The sequence below is a fragment of the Protopterus annectens genome, chromosome 15.part0, assembly GCF_019279795.1.
Source record: "Protopterus annectens isolate FY-2018-M chromosome 15.part0, PAN1.0, whole genome shotgun sequence".
Taxonomy (NCBI): Eukaryota; Metazoa; Chordata; order Ceratodontiformes; family Protopteridae; genus Protopterus; species Protopterus annectens.
The window spans coordinates 491,919,275-491,936,331 of NC_056749.1; the positions used below are offsets into that span (position 1 = coordinate 491,919,275).

The 17,057-nt window shown below is 46.1% G+C and overlaps 1 protein-coding gene across 2 annotated transcripts in view; it reads left to right on the top strand.

Moving 5' to 3' along the window:
• Window positions 1–17,057, top strand: part of STAG2 (stromal antigen 2) — a 3,222,550-nt gene that overhangs the window by 1,090,239 nt on the left and 2,115,254 nt on the right. For both annotated transcript variants that reach the window (XM_044057319.1, XM_044057321.1), the window contains exon 11: window positions 16,687–16,766. In XM_044057319.1, the coding sequence (XP_043913254.1) occupies window positions 16,687–16,766 (80 nt within the window). The remainder of the gene's footprint in view (window positions 1–16,686; window positions 16,767–17,057) is intronic.

Sequence of the window (17,057 nt, forward strand, 5' to 3'; positions counted from 1 at the left end):
CTCTCTCTTCATATTGAGAGCCAGTGCTTCCTTTTGTTTTGCCATTCTTTGGGATAACAAGGTATGATGCTACCCATTAAGAAAGCTGGGGATTTTGTCCCAACTATTGAGAAGGATGGGGAGAATAAATACAGGATATGAACGTTTTATATACATAACCATAATGATAGATCCTAATTGTGCCTTTCCATCCTTCTCAGTAGTCTACCTACCATCCCCCAGACAAACTGTAACCACCCTTCCTTGGATATACCTCGTAGGTCTAAAACCAAAGCTTTTCTCCTGGCCTTCCTTGGTACTTTGCTGTCTGATAGTTAAAAAAAAAAAAAAAAAAAAAACTTGCCTGTGGAACAGGGACCATGTCCTGTGTTGTGAGAGATGGGCGGAGCTTGGGCAGTGGAGATGTTTGTTTGCAAAGTTATCTTGGTTACAGCATAAGGGTCATAACACAACCAGTGAGATGTAAAGGGAGCAATAACAATTTATGGTTGTGGTAGGTACATAACACTTTTTATGACCCAGAAGTGTACAACTGGGGATTGTGTCCTGAGGTTGAAGTGGATGGATTGAAACATGTAAGATAAGGTTGTTTATTTGCCATTAGATTAGATCTTTATACACATCTGTGCAATTTAGCAAACCAATCCACCTTCCCCATTCCATGCTACTGAAGTTTTGGTGGAGATACCTCGTAGAATTATCCTGAGGCCATTCTTTATCTAGTAGGCCATGTATGTCCTTAAGGGAAATTTGTTTGGGGTGGGTGATATTTCTGCATTATGGGAGCTAAGAGGAATTTGAGCCCTGGAAGAGTCTTGAAGGTGCAGAGCGACTGCTTCCTGTGGCTAACGATTCATGAGGTTGAAGGTGACACTTACGAATCCTGAAGATGTAACAAGTACTTAATTTTTTCTCCAAGACGTAGTTTCAGAATTGTTCTAAACAGTACATTCATCCCCACCCGTCCACACCCACACACTTGTTTTTGCCCACTTTCCTGTGTGTGCTTGCCCGTGTACTTGTCAGAATCTGTAGAAAAGGAATAGCACTTAACATCCTTAACAGTCACACACTCCTTGGGTTTTGCGTGAAGTTAATGCACGTGTTTTGTTAGGTGGTACAGCTGCTCATTTTTCCTTCATAGAGGCGGTCTTGTCTATTGAAAGTTGTCTTGCTTCTGTTCACTCATCACCTCACTGAAAAAAATCAGATCTGATGCCCACTTTCATTCTTCAACACATGGGTTTAGATGTGATCCTCAGATCTGACTCTGCTGCCTACTCTAGACTTTGGATCCAACTCTTGAGCTCTACCTCCTAACCATAATGCCCTTGTCCAACCTCAGTACCCAAGATCTCATTTGCCACAATCGTGCGCAGACACAGGGTCCTTCCCTTGAGCCCTACAGCTCCTACCTTGGATCCCAGACCTTTGGATCCAAAACCTGCCATCTTGCAAAGACTTCACTCACCAGAATTCATCCTGTGTTCCATTTCTCCAACTCTGCACTCTCCTATCTTGCAGACTCCTAAGAAACATTCCAGCCACAGTCCATCACATCATCCGGGTCTTCCGGAAGTTTATTAGAAGTGGTAGCAATCAGATCTCCCTGCACTGGAAGTCTCTACTCCAGTGCGGCCGGCCACAGCCTCTTAGGGCCTATCTGCAGTTGAGGTCACGGAAGGAGATTTTTCTCTGTCTAGAGAACCGGTTTCTCATCCCTCACATCCAATCCCTATTCCCTCTTTGTTTTTGATCTGTGAGTTTATCAGGCCTGTTCCATAAGGGCAGCCAGTTCCAGCTAGCTTCCAAGCAGTTTCTGTAGAAGAACTTCACCTGTTTCGTCAGATACTTCCTCTGAACACCCCTCCCATGAGATCCATTGGACAAGAACATGCAAGAGGAGGGTACATTGAGTCCCCTGCTGAAATCTTTCATGGAGGATGCAGATTTCAATGAGGGGTCCTCCAGATATCTCCGTTGGAGAGACATTAGACATCCTCAGACAGAAATGCGGTTTGTCTTCAGAAAGTACTTCTCCCGAGAAATGCCCCAATGGGCATGGAAGGAGCCACATAGCACCAAAACCCATTCCAAAAAGACCTGAAAAATTCTTAGGTCCTCCTAAGGACAGACACCACTGGAACAAAGGAGTCCCAGTAGTTTCTGTGGTGGTGGCAGCCACTTAAAAAGAGCTAGCAGAACAGAGCTCTTCTGTCCACCCATCAAACAGAGACTGTAGGGTGCAGACAGATTTGGAAAGAAAGTCTTTGCCTCTGTGACCTTCGCCTTGAGGTCTCTTAATTACCTGGCACATTTCACAAGACTACAGAGAGATTTGACTAAGGAGCTATCAAATTCTCTTAAGTCCATGTTTGTACAAGATTTTAAGAGAACACTTGGCCACTGTGTTGTCAATTTCCAATGATTCCATGAGGTTGATGTATCAAACAGCTGAAGGCACCTCATGTGCTACTGGCTCAGGCATTGCCATAAGGAGACATGCCTGGAGGTGGCTTTGACTTAGTGGACCCTTTTAAGACGTCTTTCAGCAACGACCCCTTTGGCACATCCTTATTTGATCCATCAGTTAGAGACGCTTACCTGTAGCGAGCAAGAAGAGAAGACTCTGCCATGAGAAGCAAGTTTTTTACTCCTCTTCAAACCTTTTTTAGGAATCACAGGTGGTAGGAAAATGTGGTCCCCCAAATCTCCAGGACGTTTCCAAGAGTCTTGTGGGGACATGTCAACCAGTGGCAGAGGAGGCAGTAGCAGTGGTAGATGTCACCCTAGAGGCAGAGGAGGGCTGCAAAATCAAGATTCTGAAATTGTTTTCATTCGATCTTCAACCCGTGGGAACTGGATCTGGCACGGATCCAGCTCTGTCATATACTCCAGCTTCAGCTCCAAGCTCCTCCCTACCTGTAATTCCAGTCTCCCTCAGCCTCTCAGATCTTGTTTGCCACTTGTGTGAGACAGTTGGATTATAGCTCCTGTTACTGTGAGGGAGTTTTGGGGGGTAAATTTCTCCTATTTCCCTACCTTTTTAGCATCTTCTTTCTTCCTTGCCTGCAACTATCCCTGTGTGCGTTCGCGTTGGTGCTTGTGTGAGTGTGTTCCTTTGCTGTGGCTGATTCTCCTAAGCCAGGCTTCAGGAAATGCGCAATGTGTGGCCATACGCTTCCCCCTTCTTATGGACACACACTGTCCATTGAGAGTGTTGGTGTGGAGCACCTAAAGATCTACTTTTAGATCTGTGTGGGGTTCAGTCCCTGTGCCGTGATTGACAGGATAAACAAATTGATAATTATGGCCTCCTTCTTCCGGAGGCCGCTTGTTCCTCCTCTGCCCCGACATCTGGGACTAAAACTCCCACCAAGAAGTCTGGGGATGGGGAAAAGTCCCAGGCCAAGGAAGGGGACAGGTCCAGGAAGCAGTCTCCTGACTGCTGTTCCGTGGCAGAGCCCTCAGTTAAGTCTCAGCTGGATCCAACTCGGGGCTCTCCTTGACTCAGATCTCTCTGCTTCTCCCCCAGAGCCAGAGATTCCCTGGGATTGGTCCCCTCATTCTCCCTTCCCTCAGCGCCACTCTAGGCCCCGTCAGTTACCTCTTCTGTCCGGTGGTCCTGTAGTCTTTCTGAAGCCAAGGTGGACAGGGTGATGTGGAGGTTTATTCAGACCCAGATTCAGATGGGAGTCTTGCCTGTTCCTTCCTTCCCCTCTGGAGCTGGGAGCATGTAGTCTGCTTTCCTCCCAATTCCTCCTTCTCCAATGAGACTTCTGGTGTTGGAGTCATTGGGTCCGAAGTTTCTTAGTTTTGAGGGGTCGGCGCTGGTGGTTCCAGGTATTTCAACACCGACCATTTCCCAGAGTGGTTCGGCTCCAATCTTTTTGGAGCTGACCGACTGAGTCATAGCCTCAGCGTTGCATCCGAGGGGATGGCTTCGACTTCATGGTTTTCGGAGTCTCTGTACCTGGATGTTTGGCTCCGGCTCCCCCTTCGCAGAGGGTAGTGCATCTGGTCTTACTCAACCCTACTACTGAGATTTGTTCCTTCTCCGCTGTCGATGCGGTGGAGAGGGTTCTCTCAGCCCCCTCGAGACCCTTGACACTGTCATCCTCTGAGTCTATCCTGGCTTTGTTTTTCTAGGTGGGAGTCTGCCATATTGCCCCACTCAAGGACAGCCTGTTGCCACTAAGCCCCAGGAGGTCCCACTCCGAGATAGTCCAAAGTTTAAGTCCTCAGAACCGCGATAGTGGACAAGTACCGTAAGGGAAAGTTGAAAAGAACTTTGGAGAGAGAGTTCAAGAGGGCGTGAAACCGTGCAGAGGTAAACGGGTGGGGTCCGCGCGGTCCGCCTGGAGGATTCAAGGGATCCCCCCCCCCCCCCGGAGGAGCTCCCTTGGAAACGCACGTGTAAGAGGAAGCACTTGGATTCCCCACCAGAGTCCCTCACAGAAGATACCCACTTGGAGTAAGGGATGGGCTCCCCCAATCACCCCTAGAAGATGTCTCCTTTGGAGACATAGAAATCATGCACAAACTAGGAGGGTTGTCTACCCAAAAGCCCAGCCTGGATGAGTCTGTGTTCCTGGAGGCATTTGGCATAGGAACCTCTACTTCCTGGGTGTCCCCTCCTGTGGATTCCCTTGTGGATTTGATTTCATCCAGAGTATGGAAGAAACAGGATACGGTTGACCCTATCCCCAAACACCCGGACAAAATTTTTAGTGCCCCACTGGATAGGCAGCTTGGTCTAAGGGATCCCCAGTCAATGCTATGTTGCTGGTGGCTACTAAAAAAGAGCTCGCTCAGGAGAGCTCTACCGTCCATCCTCTGGACTGAGAGTTGCAGACTGTGGACCATTTTGGGAAGTGGGCCTATACGTCAGCTACGTTTGCTTTGCGTGCAACTACATGGCACACGTTATCAAGCTGCAGCGGGATTTGGTCAGAGTAACAGAGTCTGACCCGGGGTCCATGATGGCAGAGGAGAAAAAGGTGTTCTCCTCCTGTATGGCCACCCTTACTAGAATGTATGATACTTCCATGAGGCTCCTATCACATGGTATAGAGGGTGTTTCTAGGGCTTGCTGTTACAGGTGTAGCTATGAGTCCCATGCCTAGCTCTGGTATTGTGCTTTCTTGGAGCCCTTCAAAGCATCCTTTACGAATGCCCCCTACTATGGTTCCAATTTTTGGCAATATAGTTTAAGACACTTTTTAGTTCAGAGCGAGAAAGATGGGAAGACCCTGTCTGCCATCGGGATTCGCTTCTCAATGCTACAATGATCTTTCTCTAGGAATCAGCATGAGGTGAAGATGATGTGGTTCTGGAAATCTCAGGGCTCTTCCCATAATGTTCAGGACTCTGCTTTCCCTCAGAGGCAGAGGGAGATGTGACAGATGTCACCCTTGTGGTAGAGGGTATCCAGCAAAACCAATGGTCTCGGGATTCTTTCCCAGACAGACCCTCGCAGCAGCCCTGAAGGGTTGCCCGACTGCTCATCTGTGGAGGCAGTGGGGGTGTGTCTGGCTGTGGAGGAAGTGTCTTTCTTGACATCCAACAGTCGGTCACCGATGATAGTTTGGTTTTGCAGATAATATCCTGAGGATACACTCTATCCCCTTTCTCCAACCCCCAGTTCCTCCCAAACACCTCCCAGGTGTCTCACATGTGCAACCAGAGTAGGTAGCCATAGAAATTTCCAGGCTGCTTGAAAATACTCATCCAGCCGCCCCCAGACCAGTCCAGATCAGGCATCTATTCCACATTCTTTAGTATCAAAGAAAATGGGGGACTTATGACCCATCTTGGATCTGTCAACTCTAAATCTGTTCGCTGCCTAGATGAAATTCTAGATGGTCACTCTTCAGCTCATTCTGCCTTTCCTGCAGAAAAATGACTGGAATGTACTCTGTGGACCTCCAGGACGTGTAATTGTCACATAAAGATGAACAGGTGCTAACGGAGGTTCCTCTGCTTCTGGCTGGGAGCCAGTAATTTTCTGTTCAGAGTGCTCCCCTTTGGGCTCACCACTGCCCTCCAGGGTGTTCACCAAAGTGATGGAAGTTGTGGCGGCTCACCTGCGGCTGCTGGTGTTTCAGGTGTTCCCTACCTGGAAAATTGGCTCCTTTCCACCCCCTCCATGCATCGGCTGTATCAAGCCAGGGATCATCTTCTCAAGACCGCCCACTATCTGGGCATAACTATAAACTTCAACAAGTCACAGATGGCATCAGTGCAGGTCCTTGACTTCACTGGGGCCTGGATAGACTCTGTCCAAGTCAAGGTGTTTCCACCTCCGGACAGACACTTATCCCTTGGACATCATGTTTTTTATATTCTCCAGATAAAATGTGGCCAGGATTACTCTAGTTCCAACAGCACACCTTCATATGAGGATCCTTCAATGGACTCTGCCGGTTCATTGGTCCTTACTAGACTTTCCCTTTCTCATTCGGTTCAGTTATCTCAGGATTGCAAGGATTCACTTTTGTGATGGCTTCAATCCCCAGATCTTCTTCAGGGTTGCCCGTTCATTCTCCCCTTCCTTGCGATCATGGTGACCACGGACGACTCCCTGCTCCGGTGGGGGGGGGGGCATTGTACAGGAAGGACGGTCCAAGGAACATGATCCTCCCAGGAAGACCCATCTGCATATCAATGTCCTGGAGATGAGGGCAGTGGTTTTGGTGCTGCAAGCTCTTCATTCCTTTTTCTCAAAGAACTATTGCCATCCAGATGGACAATATGTCAGTAGTCTGGTACATCAACAAACGGGGGGACCAGATCTTACCCCCTTAGTCGTGAAGCCATGAGATTATTTGAGTGGGCGATATCCATTAGCCGTTTTCTGGTGGCAATGCACCTTATGGGGAGGTCAAACATTCTAGTGGACAGGCTCAGCAGTTCTGTTCCACTGCTGAAAGATTCAGAGACCACTCCTAAGGCATCAGAATAGAACTTTTGAAAGTGGGGTCAGCCTTGCTGCAATCTCTTTGCCTCTCTTTCCAATGCAAAGTGCCGTGAGTATTTTGCTCTGAACCCCCATCTGGGAAAGCCCCCCCAGAGATGCTTTAGTTCATGCTTGGCCCTCTGGTCTACTATATGCTTACCGTTCACTACCTCTGATATCCAAGTTTATTCATAAAGCTCTACGGCTGGGGAGTTCAGTGATCCTCATTGCCCCCTTCTGGCCTTGCCAAGTTTGGTTCCCCTCTCTGTGGTCTCATGCAGTGTGTCCAGTATGGATGCTAGGTCCAGGTCTGCATCTCATTTCACATCCTTCAGGTATCTGTCACTCAGCCTTGGCCTGAAGCTCACTGCTTAGCTACTTCAGTTCCTTTGATAATTAGTTCTCCCGGGCTTTCTTCTCCCGTTAAGATTTTGGTAGCGCTTCACAAGTCTTCTACCAGGAAGGTTTACTCGTAAATGGAAGTGTTTCTCAATCTGGGCTTTTCAGCATTATCTGGATACTTTCACTGCGCTAGTTCTGGCCATCGTGAAATTTCTGGCAGATATTTTTAATCAGGGTGCCAACTTCTCTACGGTCAAGGTACAGTTACCATTGATCTCTAATTTTCAAATAGGCGAGAATTCAGCTTCCTTGGCTTCGTCCAAGCTTTGTAAGGCCTTTTTGAAAGGTACGATGTTAAGTTGTCTATCTCGCCTTTGTTCTTGCTGTTTGGGTTTGGAGCCAATCCTCTGCTCCGACTCTGCCATCTTCAATAGCTTGAGAGCTGTTTACTGGCTCGAGGCTACCCCTTATCCCATGATGCCTAATGAAAGCTACTCAGATCTCGTTTGCCACTTCAGCTGTGAGGTGTCGTTTCTGGCTGAGGCTTGTATACTTTTGTATATTTATATGTTTATATTTGTTAAAACTTCTTAAAACTAGAGTATACTTCCCCTTATAGTTTTATTATCTGTGGGTGTTTGTGGACGTTGCTTCTTTCAGCATTCCCTTTTTTTCTTAAGAACTCGTTTAAATTAGAGTTCTCCCCTCCCCCCTCCCTTAGGACAGCCATTTAACTTAGAGGCTCTCCTTCCCTTCCTTTTTACTGTATAGAAAAAAAAAGAAAACTGTTGTGTTCGTTTAGTAGTGTAGAGATTTTTTGTCTGTATTGTGATACTTAGATTGTGTGTAGTGTAGAGTCCTGTTCAAGGATACGAAAATTTCTGGCTTCAAAAAGTGTGACTCATGCTGTCAGAAAATCTCTCTGACAGATGGGCACACTAGTTGCGTTTGTTTGGGCACTGTTCACCTGCAGGACTCTTGTTCTATTTTCCATGCCTTTAGTCCAAGGATCTTGCAGGAGCGCAAAAACAAGTTAATCCTTCGGGGTTTATTGAAGCATCAGGATTCACCGGCAGAGTTCTCAGCCAGTGAAATCCCCTAAATCTGTCAAACCATCGGCTCCACCTTCGGAGCCGACTCCTGTACTGGAACAACAGAGTATGTCAGTTCTGGCTGGCACCGACAAAACAACTCCTCCGTCGGCTCCATCAGATGTTTCGGAGCCGTCATGGAGCCATAAGAGACTAAGGCCCCCTTCTTTAGAGTTCATCCACTCGGAGCCTCTGTCACCATTTATTACAAAGTGAACGTAGCCACCATTCTTCACACTCCTCTTGATCCTCTAGGCTTTCGGATCATGATGTGGAGAGAGTAGTAAGTAGGTTGCTTAAGTCACAGGCACTAGCTAAATTACTATCCAGCCCACCTCAACAGGTATCTGCTCCAACCCCCTCTATTTCCATTCTTCCTCTGACTCCACTGAGTTAGGAGCCGGAGTTTGTTGGTGTGCGGGTAGTAGAACCGGCGACTCAGATCACCATTTCTCCTTCGGCTCCGATTACCTCAATTGTTCCTTCTATCGAGGAATCTGGATGCCAGGGCTGTCTCGTCTGTTCCGAGGGAGGGAGTGGCATCAGACCCTTGACCGACCCCATTCTCCCCTTCTGAGCTTTGGCGCAGGTGAGCTCTGCTCCAACATCGGCCTCTGAGCCATCGTCCTCGGCGCGGAGAAAGATTCCTGTTTCTTCTGAACCGGAGCTTTTTCTGCCTCGAGGTCGGGATGCCTTCGATGTCATGCGGAGTGTGCTGTCCCCCAAAATTGCTCCACTACCAGCTCCATAGGCTCTGTCCCCCATAATGTCTGTGCCAACCTCTGCTCTTCCTCCAGACCCCAAGCGTAGGGAACTGATGCCACAGGACACCCCATTGGGTGTTCCCTCTTCTTCCGAGGCCTCTTCTGATCACTCTGAGCCCCCTTGGAAGAAGTGTAAGAGGAGGCACATTGACTCCCCTGAGTCTGTCACTTCAGATACAGACTTAGGTAAATCAGAAGGGTCCCCAAGGTCCCCCTCTGAAGAGGTTTCCTTTTCGGATATCCTTGAAATGTTTAGGCAGAGGGGGGGAACTGGACTTCCCTAGCCCCTGCCAAGGATGAGTCTGTATTCCTGGACGCATTCTATTCCTGACCTTCCACCTACTGGGTTTCTTCTCCTTTTGACCCACTCATGTCTGTGGTGGCTCGAAAGGCTTGGTCAGCTCCAGACACTGTGGAACCAACTCCCAGGAGACCTAACAAGTTTATTACAGCTCCCCAGGATAAGCAATTCCTTTCCAAAGGTGTGCCCAATGATGCCATGGTGGTAGCAGCAACCACCAAGAAAGAGCAGAAACCTCTTCATCTGTTCATCCCCCTAACAGAGTCTCGGACGATGGACAGATACGGAAAGCGAATGTTTGCTTCATTGACCTTCTCGATGAGGTCTTTGAACTATTTGTCATTTTACTAGTCTTCAAAGGGATCTCCTGAAAGAGTTTGGAGATGCCCTTCAAGATCCTACAGCTGTGGTAGTACAAGCCAGACTAGCTTCCCAGCTGGCGACTCTTAATTCCATAGTCAACTCCTCCATGAGGCTGATTTCCTATGCAGCCGATTGAGCGAGCAGAGCCGCTGGCACAGGTGGCCCTCAGGAGACATGCTTGGATGCGGCTGTCAGTTTGCGGAACCCTTTCAAGCGTCCTTCACCAGTACTCCTTTTGGCTCCTTTCTCTTTGGGCCTCAGGCGAAAGACACGTTAACCAGGTGTGAGCAAGAAGGCAAGACTCTCTGCCGTGAGAGTCCATTTTTCCACTCCCTCTAGACCTTACCCCAAGGGTCAGAAGAGTGGGAAGATGTGGTTCTGTAAATCCCAGGGATCCTTGCCTGACGCACGTGGTGATTTTTTTCCTGCAGAGGAAGAAACTGCAATAACAGACGCCCTCGTGGCTGAGGGGGGGGTCCTCAGAACCAGGGTGACAGAGAATCCTTCTCTGGCAAGCCATTCCAGCATCCCTGAAGGGTTGCCCGGCTGCTCACCTCTGGAGACAGTCAGGGGAAGACTTTTGCTGTACCCATAAGTCTGGCAAAATTTAACAAGAGACAGATGGGTACTATCCATTATATCCGGAGGTTACAAAATTCCCTTCCATCAATCCTCCTTACAGTCAAAAAAGGCCCTTCAGATATTCCATCCAGTCTGAGGGCGCAAGCATTCATAGAAGTTTCAAAACTGCTAGAAAAAAGCCATTTGTGAAGTCCCCGCAGACCAGCTCTGATCCGGAACTTACTCAAGATTCTTTTTGGTACCAAAAGACATGGGACTGGAGACCGATTCTGGATCTCAGTAGGCTAAACAAATCTGTACAGAGAGAAAAGTTTTGGATGGTCACGCTACAGTCCATTCTACCCTTTCTGGGTCAGGACAATTGGATGTGCTCGATAGATCTTCAGGACGCGTACTACCATATCAGGATGGACAGACGCTCCAGGAGATTTCTTCGCTTCCGGGTAGGGGACAGTCATTACCAGTTCAGAGCTCTGCCCTTTGGTCTCACCTCAGCCCCCCAGGGTGTTCACCAAGTGTATGGCAGTAGTCACGGCTCACTTGAGGCATCAAGGATTCCAGATGTTTCCATATCTAGACGACTGGCTCCTCACTGCTACCACCAGGCATCAACTCTTACAAGCGTGGGATTATACAATCACATCATGCACTCAACTAGGCATCATCATAAATTTAGAAAAATCTGCCTTGTTGCCTGTCAGTCTATCACTTACATAGGAGCAGAATTAAACACAGGGGAAATGTTTGCAAGATTACCACTAGAAAGTGTTTCCACAATTCGTCAACAAGTGTTAATCCTAATGCAGAGCAAAAGGATTCAAGTCAGATATGTCCTTCAAGCTCTGGGCTCCATGGCAGCTGCCATTCTTCTAATTCCATTAGCGCTTTTCCACATGAGAATTCTTCAGTAGCTTCTTTTCACGCAATGGTCCTTTCAGGAGCTTCCCATGTCTCACATGATCCTGATTACAGAAACATGCAAAAGGCACCTGACTTGGTGGATGGGACTCCCCACTAGTGTCTCAGGGCAGACCTTTCATACAGCCTCCACCGGTAGCCACAGTGACCCACGGATGCCTCCCTGATAGGGTGTGCGGGGCATTATCTGGGCAGGACAGTCCAAGGCACTTGGCAACCTCACGAGTACCATCTGCATATCAGTGTCCTAGAAATGAGAGCCGTGCTTCTGGCGTTGCAAGCCCTTCAAGACTCTCTTCCTTCTGGGACCATTGCAATTCAAACAGACAAACATGTCAGTGGTGTGGTACATAAACAAACAGGGTGGAACCAGGTCCTACTCCCTGTGTCGATAGGCACTCAGACTGTGGCAATGGGCGATTTCCTCCAAACATTTTCTGATTGCGACACACATCCCTGGGAGATCCATCGTCATAGCGGACAGGCTCAGTAGAGCTATTCTCATGCCTTACGAGTTGTCTCTGAAATCAGGAAGTTGTGAATCTGATCTTCCGCAAATGGGGACAGCCTTGCTGTGATCTGTTTGCCACCCCTCTCAACAGCAAATGCAGCAACTACTTCTCCCTTCTTCCGCTTCCAGGTCACATACCCAGAGATGCTCTAGTCCACAATTGGCCTCAGGGACTCATTTATGCTTTTCCCCCATTTCCTCTAATACCAAGACTCGTACAGAAAGCAAAATCATTGGGTTGCAAAATGATCCTCATTGCACCTTATTGGCCTCGACAGATATGGTTTCTGTTCCTGCACCCCTACCTTGTTGATAAGCCCTGGATGATCTGATTCATCAATCAGACGGGTTGCATCAATCCCTCCAAACACTCCAGCTTACAGCTTGGTTACTCCAGTTCCAACCTTCGCCAGGCTTCCCGATATCTCCCAAGCAGTCCGTGATGTTATCGTTTCCTCACGCAAGTCCACTACGAGAAAAACGTATGCTAGTAAATGGAAACTGTTTTCTTACTGGGCAGAGTCTAGAAATGTGGATCCTTTCTCAGCCCCAGTCCATGAAATTCTTGAATTTCTAGCACAACTTTTCAGTCCAGTGCTGCTTCCGCTACTATTAGAGTACAGGTAGCAGCCATTTCAAATTTTCATATCGGATTGTTGAATTCTAACGTCATGTCTCATAAGTTCTAAGGCTTTTTTGAGGAACATCTTTTCTTAGACCTCCAGTGAGAGATCCCCCTTCTCCTTGGGATCTTAATTTAGTCTCAACTTCCTTAATTTTGCCTCCTTTTGAACTGGCAGCATCAATGTTTCCTTAAGTTTCTGTCTTGGAAGACACTTTTTCTGGTTGCTATCACTTCAGTTAGGCGTGTCTCAGAACTTCAAGCACTGTGTGTTCGCCCTCCTTACCTGGTGTTTCATAAGGACAGAGTTTCTCTGAGGACCAGTCCAGCCTTTCTTCCTAAAGTCTGCTCAGAGAACAATTTAAATCAATCCATAAATCTCCCAGTGTTGTTTCCCAATCACAGCAAGGCAGAATACAAGCTTCACCAACTGGATGTTCATAGACAATTGCGTTTTTACCTTCATAGAACTCAAGAACTAAGGAAGTCAGACCAGTTATTTCTCTCTTATGCCTTCAACAAACAAGGCCTCCCAGTTTCCAAGGTGACCTTATCCAGATGGTTATCTAATACTATTACCTTTATTTACCAGTTATGGAATAGAGTTTCCAGCTAAACCAAAAGATCATTCTACCAGGGCATTGGCCACCTCCGTAGCTTTTCAGTCTAGGTTGCCCATAGATTCAATTTGTGCAGCTGCCACGTGGGCAAACTCTCATACCTTTATATCTCATTACAAGGTGGATATGGTCTCCCGGAGCAGAGCTGACTTTGGTTCCACTGTTCTGAAGAGTGTTCCAATGAGCCACCCAGGATGTTAGGTGCTAGGGACGCTGTCCCAAACAAGCAAGAACGAAGGTGAGATAGACAACATAAAGAGGTTGTGTACCTACCATAACGTTCCATGTTAGTTGTCTTCATCTTGCCTGCCTTCTTGCATCCCTACCTCCTTCCCCCATCCTAGTGGACTGAGAGGAGTTCTGGTTTTCACTGGCTGAGTATTTTTTTCCTTATTGCTGTTCTGGCCGGGTTTTTCGTAACCTATTCTATAATTAGATGCATTGAACAACTAGTTTTTGTATAACTGTTTTTCTCAACTTATGTCTGAGATTAGCTATTACAAACGAGATCTGGGTAGCTTTCGCTAGGCATCAAGGGATAAGGGGTAGCCTCGAGCCAGTAAACTGCTTTCGAGCTATTGAAGATGGCCGAGTCTGAGCCGAGGATCGGCTCCAAACCCAAACAGCAAGAAGGAAAGCGAGATGAAGACAACTAAGATGGAACGTTATGGTAGGTACATAACTTCTTTTTTTTACTTATACTTCCGGTTAAGGACCCAGTGTCACTTTGTTATTGCAAGCTCTGGTTTCTCCCCGCTTTGAACCAGTGCCTAAGGTTGAGTTGCAGTTCTTGTCTTGTAAGACTGCCTTTTTGGTAGTAAGTACCCTGTCAAGAGGGTCTTAGATCCAAGCATTGTCTGTCAATCCTCTTTATATGGTATTTCATAAAGACAGGGTCTCCCTGCGGACAAACCCATCTTTTCTGCTGCAAGTAGTGACAGAGTCCAATATTAACCAGGTCATTAAACTTCTAGTTTTTTTTCCAAATTTTTAGACTAGAGCGTACAAGTTGCACTGATGTCCACAGACAGCTGCATTTCTATTTGCATAGAACAAAATCCTTTCATAAGTCAGCTCAACTTTTTGTTCCTTTTCTAAACCCTTCCTTGGGAAGCCTCTTAATATTGCTCGATGGATTTCTGAGTGCATTTCATTGGCCTATCGAGCTAAAGGGTTATTTCCACCAGGGCATGTCAGGGCGCATTCCAGCACGTCTCTTGCTACTTCTGCGACCTTTTGGTTCAAGGTTTCCTTAGATGCTATCTGTTCTGCTGCTACCTGGGCATAATCGTACACATTTATCTCCCATTATAAATTGACTCTTTTTCCAGGGGCAGGACATCCTTGGCTCCGCTGTGCTCATCCTTCCATGAGGGTCACCCAGGGTTCTTGGGTAGCTGGAGACTGTCCCACAGGTTGAAGATTAAATGAAAACAACTTTAGATAAAGTTGTGCACTTAACATACCGTTCCATCTGAGTTGTTGCTTTTCATTTGACTTCCATTCCTCTCTCCTTCCCCCTGCCTTGTGTGGGCTGTGTAGTAGACCGGATGGAAGAGGCATAGCCCCTCTACGTTTTGGCTACTTTCTCTCCTGATGACTTTTTATGAAGATGCCAGGCCTAGAGGCATATGGTCTAGGTTGAGGTGCTGCTGTTCTGCAACAAATTTGATCTGAGGGTTGTAGGGAGATGGGCATTATGGGTAGGGGAGGAGCTTGGATCTGATGCTGAAGTGTGCGTCTGAGTCGGATCAGTCTCCCACAGGTTGAAGGCAAATGAACAGCAACAAGTCAGATGGAACGTTATGGTGAGTCCATAACTTTTCTTTCCATAATTCCTTTCCAGACAGACTCTTCCAGTGCTTCCCAATTGTCTGCATCTGGAGGCAGTCGGGGGATGATAGTCCTTGTACCCAGATTCCTGGGCAAATGTAATAGAAAATGCTTGGGTGCTAAGAATAATATCCAGTGGTTATTCCATTCTATTTTTTCATCTTCGTTGTTGCAAAGGGAAGAAGCTTCCCAACGTTCCACCCAGAGGAAAGCAGCACAAGAAATTCAAAAGCTGCTAGATGAGTCATCCACGAAGTCACGCCAGACCAAATAGGATTCGGAATTTACTTGTGCTTCTTTTAGAGCCCAAAAAAGACAAGGGACCTCAGGCTAATTCTGGATATGAGCAAACTGAATCAGTACATAGAAAAAGACAAATTTCTGCTTGGTTATGGTTCAGCCCATTCTGTCATTTCTTCGCAAGGACAATTGGTTGTGATCCATAGAGCTTAAAAGTTGGATTAAAAGTATTTTAAATGAAATAAGTTGCATTAATTATTAAATTATGATATTAATGTTTATTAAATGAATGAACTATATTTATTGAATAATTAAGGTTTGATTTGTGATTGATTTTTTTTTTTTTTACTCGTAAGAATCCGAGTAAGTTTGAATGGAATAGATGGGGGTTGTCGAAGAATAAACCATGGAACAGCTAGTCCATTAAAGAACATGCATGTATAGTATCTTGCTAAGGGAAGTAATGCTATGGCTGCTGCCATAGATCCCAGTGCTTGAACAAATCTGGCTGGAGGAGATGGATGGGAAAGACTTTAGTGAACCTGAGATCAGAGCATTTTTTATGATGAGCTGGTAATGATGCAGTTTGCTTTCTTATGTTCAGATGTGAACCAATAAACTCTAGGCTCTGAACTGGTAACTTTGATTTGGTATCATTTGCTTTTCCCAGTGACTGGCATATCTAGAGCAAATGGTTCCTAGATTATTGAGATAAATCCATTCCTTTCTGAAGTGTGGCTGCTTGTTACAAAATGGTACTTGCTGCACAAGAAGTTTATGCAGTTGTAGAAAAAAGCATCTTGAGTACCCCCCCCCCCCCCCCGGCTTTGTTTGGCTGTACCCTTCCTTGAGTTTAAACTGTGATTCTTATTTCTGCACACATCAATAACTCCTCATAAAAGGTAAGCAGACATTGTTGAAGTGATTTTTATTTTTCAGTGGGTGAATTACTGTTATTACTGTTCCCATAACTCCTCATAAAAGGTAAGCAGACATTGTTGAAGTGATTTTTATTTTTCAGTGGGTGAATTACTGTTATTACTGTTCCCATATTCTTGTTTGAGTGTCCTTTCATTCATTCCTCCGCCCATCTATTGCTTTCTCAGTCCTAGGTAAGTTGAGCATTGAAATGTTCTTTTCATCTTGCCTCTATTTTAGAGGGAGGCGAGAAGCAGTGTTGAGGCACATAAAGTGTAATCATTATAATTATCAATGTCTGATTTGAGAGTAGTAAGAGAAATCTAATTTTCTGCTTCTGCAGCTAGTGTCCAAGATAAACTGAATGTGGTAAGTCACTTTTTTTTTTTAATTTTGAGTGTACACTCAATACTGTTTAGTGTAGTGGTTTGTTGTATCCTTTGTAACTTCATGTCAGAATGTGCTTTGAAACAGTCTGGCATGTACTTGATTATATGTTTTATATTTTGTGTTGGCAGTATGATTTAAGTTTAGAATGCAGGAAATTAGGTTGACAGCTTGAAGCAGTTTTGCAGCAGAATTAAGGCATGTTAACTGACCGAAATTTTCTGTTTTCCTTTTAGGACCGAATTGTGTCCATGACGTTAGACAAAGAGTATGATGTAGCAGTTCAAGCAATAAAACTTCTTACCCTTGTTTTGCAGTAAGAAACCTTGACTCTTGATTCTTGATGTGAATAGATTATTGATTAGAACTTAGAAGGTGACTGAATGCTTTAGCCTGTATGAAGCTGTTTTAGTCAAGTTTATACAACTCTATTAGCGATGGTCTATATATTCTCCTGCATCTGTGAATTTTCCACCTTGTTCAAGGTGATGCTCCTGCCCTTTCTGATAGCATAAATTATTTGCATAAATTAGTAATTTCTGTTCTGAGTTTTCATTTATTTGTGCGTCTCAGGCTTATTTAAGTGACACTTCAAGTTTGCTTGTCC